Raw genomic sequence first — 8,206 nt, 5'->3', positions numbered from 1 at the left:
GGCGCCTGGTGCACCTGGACCTGAAGGGCGCCGCGCCCCGCGCGCCGTACCTGGAACAGGTGAGGGAGGGACCCGGGGCAGGGGCCGGATTTACCAGGCACAGGTGATGAATATGCCTGGCGCAGGTAAGGGGTGTACCTGGGGCAGGTGGGGAACATACTTGGCACAGGTGAGGAGGGGAGGGGGACAACAGGACTCATCCCGGCCCGGCCGCTCCCCCCCGTCCCCTCCCTCCCGCAGGTGCTGCCGCTGTTCCGTGCCCTCGGTGCCACCGGGCTGCTGCTGGAATATGAGGACACCTTCCCGTATACGGGGCCGCTGGAGCCGCTGCGGGCACCGCACGCCTACAGGTACAGCCCCGTACCCACAGGTACTGCCACACAGCCGCGGGCACTGCCAGGTACCCACAGGTACCACCTGCCCGGTACCCCCCGGTGCCCTGGGGCACTGACGTGTCTCTCCCCAGCCCCGCGGAGCTCCGGGCTGTGCTGAGCCGGGCGCGGGCGCAGGGCCTGGACGTGGTGCCGCTGGTGCAGAGCTTCGGGCACATGGAGGTGAGCGGGGCAGGGCTGGGATGGGGAGCAGGGGGGTTGTGCTGAGCCGGCACTGCCTGGGGGGAAAGGAGGACAGTGGGATCCTGGGGTGCGTTAGGGAGCATTGCCAGCAGGTCAGGGAGTGATCCTGCCCCCTCTGCTCAGCCCTGGGAGGCACATCGGCAGTGCTGTGTCCAGTGCTGGGATCCTCGGGATAAGAGAGACACGGAGCAGCTGGAGCAGGTCCAGGGGAGGCTGCAGAGATGCTGAAGGGATGGAGCATGTCTGTGACAAGGGAAAGCTGAGGGAGCTGGGGCTGTTCAGCCTCCAGAGGAGACACTGAGAGGGGACCTCCCCAGTGTGTGTCAGGGTCTGCAGGGAGGGGGCAGAGCATGGACCGGGCTCTGCTCGGGGGGGCCCAACAATGGGACAAGAGGAATGGGCAGGAAACAATGCCCAGGAAGCTGCACCTGAACATGGGGAAGAACTTCTTCCTTGTGCAGTGACCCAGCACTGAACAGATTGACCAGAGAGGGTGTGGAGTCTCCCTCACTGGAGATATTAAAAAACCATCTGGACACAATCCTGTGCTGTGTGCTCTGGGATGACCCTGCTTGAGTAGGGAGGTAGGACCAGATGACCCACTGTGGTCCCTTCCAGCTATGATGTGATTCTGTGTTGGGAAATTTCTGATGTAAATCCTGATGTTCCCATTATCCAGCTGTGCCAGCTGCAGGGTTTGGCATCAGGGTCACACTGCACCATTTCCTTCACCCAGAGACCCCCCCAGCACCATGGGGCACAGCCGTGTCCCCCCAGCCTGTCCCTGGTGTTCATTCACAGGCACACCCAGTTTTAGCAGGACCTGCTCTCAGAGCCCTGGTGCCAGGGAACACTGCTGTGCCCTCGTTCTGTGGCTGCTCCCCAGGCTCTCCTTTCCCTTGCAGTTTGTGCTGAAGCACAGGGAGTTCGCTCATCTGCGGGAGGTGCCGGCGCTGCCCAACGCCCTGAACCCGCACAAGGAGGAGTCTCTGGTGCTGGTCAAGGCCATGATTGACCAGGTCATGGCCCTGCACGAGGGCCTGGAATGGTTCCACATCGGATGTGATGAGGTGGGACTTCTCTTGAGCCTGGAATGTTTTTCCTTTGAGGAGGATGGTAAGGGCTGAGACCCCGTATGGGCCATTCACTTAAGAGCTGGACTCGATGATCCTCATGGGCCCCTTCCAACTCAGAATATTCTGTGATTCTGTGACTCTGCATTTCAGTTTGGGTGGGATTTTGGGGACAGAAAACACAACTCAGGCCAGTGTAAAGTCTTTTTGACACTAAATAATTCCAGAAGCACAGGATGTCATTTCTATTGGTCTGAGTGCAATATCAAAGTATTGAAAGCAGCTTCTTAAATCTAACTCAGCACTTGGGTTTAGGTCAAATGAGTATTTAAAGTGAGATTAAAGTGAGATTATCCATTGGAGCTGTTCATTACAAATGATATGAGTTTTATGTAAGATATTGTCTCGTCATTCTGGCCAAGTTACTCAAAATAAGCCTTTTTGTGGTGGGAAATGGGGGGTTTTTTTGTCTTGGGATTTTTATAAAGCAAAATGCTATTTACGTAGAATAAATGTGTTGTGGGTAAAACCTGCTCTAAACCAACAAAGGGTTTAAATGCATATCCAGCTTAACAGGCCTGAATCCACTCTCTGCATGGACCAAGTATGGGGGGCTGCACTTGGACATGCCCCCAAGTTGCTTTTAGACTCATACAGATGATCTCCTTCCCTGAGACAGGAACCTCGTTTTATATAACTCAGGACCTGATGTATTGCCAGATTTAAAGGTAATAAATGTGGTGAGAGCTGCTCCTAAGAACAAACCTTCCAAAGGCAAATACAGCATTTAAATATTTTAGTTTCTATAGGAAAATTCCCTTATGATCACACGTAGTCATGGCCACAGTCTCCTGCAGACTGATAGAAATGCTTGCAGTGTCTTCAGCACTGAGAGGTGCTTTCGAATATGTCCCTCAGGGTGTCCCATCTAGGCAAAAGGTTTGGAATATTGTATGACTTAATGATACTGTGTCAAACTCATTTTCTTTTTCTGTATAAGCAGTCAGGATTCTTTGCCTGATGTTTCAGGTCTACTACCTCGGGGAAGGAGAGGAGTCAAAGCAGTGGCTGCAGCAGCCAGACAACACCCCAGAGAAGCTGTGCTTGGCCCACATAAAGGCAGTTGCCAGTTGTGTGGCCTCATCTTACCCCAGGGTGACTCCCATCGTGTGGGACGACATGCTCAGGGGGATGAGTGAGGAAACACTGGCAGGTGTGTGACCAGGGATGGGCTGAGGCATGTTTTGTGTCATACCAAAAGGTTTATACAGCTAGTTAAAACAGATCTGCTGGCACTGAAAATAATGAAAACAAGAAGAGTTGAGATATATATATATATATATATATATGTTTGACCAGAGAATAGAAACTCAGTCCTTGGCTGTCACAGACTTTCTGTGTGACTGTGGGCCAGTCTGAACACATACACTTAAACAAAATGCTCATCCTGCAGTGGTTGCCATCAATTCTACTTTCTCAACACATTCAAATAAAACAGCCTGTGGTCCAAGTCTAAATCTCTGTGCCTCTCACCACCTTCTAATGTTTGTTGTTGCTCTGTGCAGCACCTGGTCCCAGTGGTGCAAACACACAGAGAAGCTGCAGCCCTGTGAACACCTCTGTGATCAGGGTGCCCACCATGAGGACTCAGACACTGAATTGTGGGGTAGCTCCAAGACCTTGACATCATGAGTCTTGTCTGTTGAAAAATATGAAACCACTGCTAAAATTTGAGTAGTCTGAGCACAGATGGAGTTCCAGCATTTTCAGAGCTACCTTACACGTGCTACTGCACCAATAATCTGTACTTAGTTCTCACTTTTACCTGGCTGTTTTCCATTACTTAGGAGAGCTCTGTTCCTTCCAGACTCCGGGGTCCCACAGCTGGTGCAGCCCATGATCTGGGACTATGCAGCCGACCTGGATGTGGAGGGCAAAGGTTTGTGCTTCTCTGCTGAGCTGTGTAGAAGCAAAGAGCTGTTTAAGCAAAATAGCCAAAGCAAGACTGTGTCACTAAAACATACCTTAGTTGGACACCAAGCAATTCTATTTTTATTTAAATTCCTTTTTGTTGCTTTAATGGCATAAACACAGCTCATTTGATTTCACATAAGAGTTGCTATTACTAATTTTCTTTTACTATTTATGTTTCTCCTATGAAGGACTTGCATTGTCTGCTGCTTAATTCTTTTCAACACTGATGGGGCATTGAGAGGTTTTTCACAAGCACTGTTACATCAACTCACCTCACACTGAAACCAGTGGGAGCCAATAGCCCTGTATTGAGCAGCTCTGCAAAAGAAGCTTCAAGGCTTCAGACATCTGCAGAATTCAAAGGGAAACTCCAGTCAGGCATTTAACACGCATGAAAATGTTTCTTTGTTGGAAAAAGAATCAGCTGTCAGATGTTGGGCAGGCTTGTTACATGCCCAGGGTTCTTTTAGCACTGTAACAATCCAAGGGAATGCAATACAGTTCACTGGGCACATGAAAACAGGAGGGCAGCCACCAAAAAGGCTCCTCAGAGAAGGTGTCTGATGTCCCATCCTTAGGACCTCATCAACCTGTTGGAACTGGACCTTGGTTCCTCCTCAGCATTTCAGCCAGGGCTGAAAATGGAGAAGGCTCATGCTGTGAGTGTCCCTCTGTGTCTCATTGCAGTGCAGCTCGTAGAGAAGTATCAGAGATGTGGCTTCTCCAAGGTGTGGTTTGCAAGTGCCTTTAAAGGAGCCACAGGAGTGAATCAGTCCCTCACACTTATTGGGCACCACCTGAAGAACCACCTGGAGTGGCTGGAAGTGGCCAGCAGGACCCCCCCTGATGTCCTTGAAGGTATCGCCCTGACTGGCTGGCAGAGGTGAGGAACAGCCTTTGAAATGGTTCCAGGGATAACACGGAGGCAAACTTCCACCCCAGAACTCCCTAAGAGGCACAGGGAGGCTGGGGAGCTGGAAGGGAACTCTGCAACCCTGCAATCCTTCCTGCCAGTCACTGCTGAGCCTCAGAGATCCACTCAGGTGGTACAGCACTTAACCAGCAGGAGCAGTTGTTTTGGAGACACCACCACCAGCAGATTGGGTTTGAAAGCTTGAATGTACTTTGTGCCACCTAAACTGCTTATTGAGAACACAGTTCATGCATGGTGAATGCATCTGAATGTCTGATGTGAACTCAAAACAGAATGAAGTTGCATAAGAGAGAAGAACTTGTTCATATAAAGAAGGACTAAAAGGTTTTTATGCAAGTCAGGAGGTCTAAGGGAATACCAGAGAGCTGAATTCCAATTTCTCTCTCTGATTTGCCTTGAGAAAGTAATTTCATTTTTATCTGTTCTTATTAGTAAGACAGAAATACTTTGTTTTTCAGGGATAGAAGGTCCCTTCTCTGAGACAGAAACTGATGTTTCTAAAGCTCTTTAATTTTAATGATTGAAATATTAAAACTTCCCATTTATTTAGTATGTTCTGCCAGTAAACTGTCTAATTAATGGATTTTTTTTTACCTAGGTATGATCACTTCTCTGTTTTGTGTGAGCTTCTCCCAGTGGCAATTCCATCCCTGGCTGTGTGTCTGCAGGCACTAAAGAATGGTACAATGACAACTTTATTCTCTCTCAGCTAATGCCTTGCACAAGAGGGAACTGCCCTTGCCCTAAGGTTGGCACAGGCTTATTATATTTTGAGGTGGTTTGACTATCTGCTCGTGGTCTGAATTATGAACAGTAAATTACAATTTGCAGTATGGCAGGAGAGAAGCCTCTTGGCCTAAGTATTTAAAAATAGCCATTGGATACTCATCATTTATTATGTTCTAACCCACAAATGATGAAAAACTTCATGTTTATACTAAAAAATAAATTGAAGAAGCTGAATTGCTTTTTAAACTGATTTGAAACAATACTGACATATAAATTAGATTCATTTAGTTTAGATTTAGATCTTACTTAAGTATAAAAGTTGCATTGACTAATCAATTTTCTTAAAATGGATGTAGGAAGGACACTGCCAGGTAAAATACTTCCTGTAGTTCTGGTTTCTTTACAGGCAGTTGTCAACAGAAAGGGGTTTTTTTTTTGTCTTGCTGCATTTCTTATTTTCAAAATAAAGCCCCACAGGTTACTGATTTTTAACTCAGGCACTACAAATATTCAGCATCCTGAATGGGAGGCTCAGAGCTGGGAAGTGCTTTACCAGAAAACTCTGTGAAAGACCATGTGCTCCACTTCCCACCCACAAGTGTTTTTTCCTTCTTCTATTCTCATTGTACCTTTTACAAAATCTCCATCCAGGAAGAACTGCTGAGCCAGTGCAGAGTACTCCAGAAAAACCCTCTTGTATGACTATTTTGGTTCCTTAGGCTCCTTTTGCTTATTGCCACTGTCTTCTGCCAGGTGGCTACTCTGAAAAGGTTAAAGAAAATGTGGAAAAGCTCCTGGGAATGCCTAACCTGGAGATTGATACTTACATGAGGTAAAATCCCAGCTGGAGAATTCGGGTGCTTCTCGTTGCGTGGTAAGTTCAGAAACTAATGGATCCTCTTTGTCCAGCACAAGTCTGGGCACCTTTCCTGGGAGCAACATCCTCACCCTTGTGACACAAGTGAGCTTCTACCTCAAGTCATCAGTGGATGAACTTCTGGAAAGGAACAGGTAATGAGGTTTATGTTGATTCCCTGCTGGCTGCCTCAGTGTTGGAGCTGCATCACCTCCAAGTGGGGCACAATTCCAGCAAAGTGATTTAAACATCCAGCTCTGCACTTCAGGCATCATTGGCACCTCAGCAGAACATAATATTTAGCTGAAAATTTAAAATATTTCAGCAGAATTCCTAAATACTATGTGCTGCCTTATTTCAAGCATCTGGTTCTTTCCTGAGTTACATTTTACTGCTATTTAAAGTTAAAACGAAATTTTTGAATGGTGGAGTTACAAAAAAAGGAGCTCGAAATGAAACTTAAACTGCAGCAGATGATCAGTTTTTATCATCTGCCAAGAACAGTCTTTTACAAGCTAGTTCCAAAGATATACAGACTTAAATAAACTTACTCCTTAAGCATTATCTCTGCTAAAGTCTATAGTCTTATTACCTCTCTGTCATCCTACAAACACAGATGTCACTGCTCTTTTCAAACTCTGCTCCTATTAACATCCATTTTCAGGTATGTCACAGGCTGGTTCAGCCCCTACCACAGGAAAAGGAAGATTATTCATCCTATAATAATGCACCTCTTCCAGCCAGATGCAGTCAGGTAACACCTCTTGTTTTGCATCACATGGGAAATAGTCTGTCATATTTTGGGCACTCAATTACAAGTTTTGAATCCTTGCCTCCTTCTGTAATTATCTCAGAGGCATCAGTGGGAATCAAACAATATCAAGTATTCATAATATGGGTTTAAACAGAAAATGTTGGGGTTGGATTTAGATGATCAAAGTTCCCTTCCAACTCAAACCATTCTATGATTCTAGTTTTATGTTTGCCTGCCTTCTGTTGAATAAGTTCTTTGAATACAAGTACAAAACTGGTCTCCAAAAACCTCTCCCTTTTCTACTCCTGTGCACCTCACTGCACTTGTTGGCCTTGGTGTAGGATTTCACCATGGACCAGCTTCCAGACAGGGATTGGAATAAATCCAGACCCTTTTCCCAGCTCCCTGTCACCATGTGCTGTTCTGAACTTGTCCTACACATTTTGCCAGTTCATGCTGATTTTTTTTTTTTGCTGTGATAAGGTGAATAAAGAGCATCTACTCTTTCTGATAAAACCCAGAATTAAATTCCCAACAAGTCTCAGAGCAGGTTTCAGTTACACTTAAAATGTGTATAGTGGTTTTCTGAGCTCACATCTCAGTACTTTAAAAGTCATTGCATGAGAAAAGTGCCAGGATTATTGGTACTTAAACAGAAACAGCATCAACCTTTTGCCATCTGAACAAAATCAAGTCCTTTGGGCTCTTGTAATAGATGCTTCTTTTCCTGTTAAGTCATTTTAAGGACAGCACTCCCTTCCTAAGGCCAGTAAGCCAGCCCTCCCCTGAGGCAGAGCTCACCTGCAAATGTCATTGTTCCTCCCTTCTCCTTTCTGCTCAGTCTCCTCTCCAAGTGGAATGCTGTGGTGCAAGACCTCCAAGCAGCCATGGAGCAAGTTTTCCACCAGTGTGCTATAGAGGAGTGGATGGAGGAGAACGTCCACCCCAGCCTACAGAAGCTGCAGCAAGTGGTGGATGATTTAGATGAAGCAATAAAAGCACAAAATTAGGGGCACTTCAATTAGTCTGTCTCATTCCATGGGAAAACATGGCTAGTGGAAATCAGCCACTAGTCATTGAGCTGGAGTTTGTCATCTGGAGAGCTGAACTGTGATTAAACAACAGTGACCTGAGGGCAAGAAGGAATTTACTGGTGTAATAGACTTCAAGTCTATTTTAATCTTCCTGTCTTAACACACACTGAGCCTTAATTCACCTGCCCTGTAAGTCAGGTTTGCTGCCCTTGCATAACAGAATGCAGGAGTCACAACTCTGGAGAAAAACCCAGTTTCTTCCACATTCAGTATTTGT

At 46.5% G+C, this 8,206-nt stretch overlaps 2 protein-coding genes across 4 annotated transcripts in view; one reads left to right on the top strand and one right to left on the bottom strand.

Annotated features, from left to right (window-relative positions):
• Positions 1 to 550, bottom strand: part of OGFOD3 (2-oxoglutarate and iron dependent oxygenase domain containing 3) — a 35,271-nt gene extending 34,721 nt beyond the window's left edge. Inside the window, exons 1-2 of the mRNA XM_029960067.1 lie at positions 418 to 550; positions 161 to 344 (exon numbers count right to left, since the gene is read on the bottom strand). Of these exons, the coding sequence (XP_029815927.1) occupies positions 161 to 344; positions 418 to 550 (317 nt within the window). The remainder of the gene's footprint in view (positions 1 to 160; positions 345 to 417) is intronic.
• On the top strand, positions 20 to 8,058 carry HEXD (hexosaminidase D). 3 transcript variants are annotated; one of them, XM_029959981.1, is made up of 12 exons: positions 20 to 103; positions 241 to 350; positions 467 to 554; positions 1,481 to 1,645; positions 2,678 to 2,861; positions 3,516 to 3,587; positions 4,310 to 4,505; positions 5,155 to 5,237; positions 6,039 to 6,117; positions 6,195 to 6,296; positions 6,806 to 6,895; positions 7,737 to 8,058. In XM_029959981.1, exons 3-12 carry the CDS (start codon positions 549 to 551, stop codon positions 7,903 to 7,905), a joined length of 1,146 nt encoding a protein of 381 aa, XP_029815841.1. In that variant the 5' UTR covers positions 20 to 103; positions 241 to 350; positions 467 to 548; the 3' UTR covers positions 7,906 to 8,058. The 3 variants fall into 3 exon arrangements, 2 of the variants coding, with proteins under 2 accessions (XP_029815841.1, XP_017928791.2); XR_001920751.2 differs by lacking the exons at positions 20 to 103; positions 241 to 350; positions 467 to 554 and having other exon boundaries at positions 1,133 to 1,645; positions 5,155 to 5,304; positions 7,737 to 7,844; XM_018073302.2 differs by lacking the exons at positions 20 to 103; positions 241 to 350; positions 467 to 554 and having other exon boundaries at positions 1,133 to 1,645.
• The last annotated feature ends 148 nt before the right edge of the window (positions 8,059 to 8,206 follow it).

The sequence above is a fragment of the Manacus vitellinus genome, unplaced genomic scaffold (genome assembly GCF_001715985.3).
Source record: "Manacus vitellinus isolate BGI_N305 unplaced genomic scaffold, ASM171598v3 scaffold_24_pilon, whole genome shotgun sequence".
In the NCBI taxonomy this organism is placed as follows: Eukaryota; Metazoa; Chordata; class Aves; order Passeriformes; family Pipridae; genus Manacus; species Manacus vitellinus.
Note: the sequence above shows the minus strand (reverse complement) of the source record. Positions and strands in the feature narration are given on the sequence as shown.

What these genes read in the sequence shown, in the direction of transcription:
- HEXD (XM_018073302.2), top strand. Translation starts at nt 1,238, where the DNA reads ATGTTCCCATTATCCAGCTGTGCCAGCTGCAGGGTTTGGCATCAGGGT. An exon ending in GAGATTGATACTTACATGAG is followed by an intron (nt 6,118 to 6,194) that starts GTAAAATCCCAG and finishes CTCTTTGTCCAG; the next exon opens with CACAAGTCTGGGCACCTTTC. An exon ending in GAACTTCTGGAAAGGAACAG is followed by an intron (nt 6,297 to 6,805) that starts GTAATGAGGTTT and finishes ATCCATTTTCAG; the next exon opens with GTATGTCACAGGCTGGTTCA.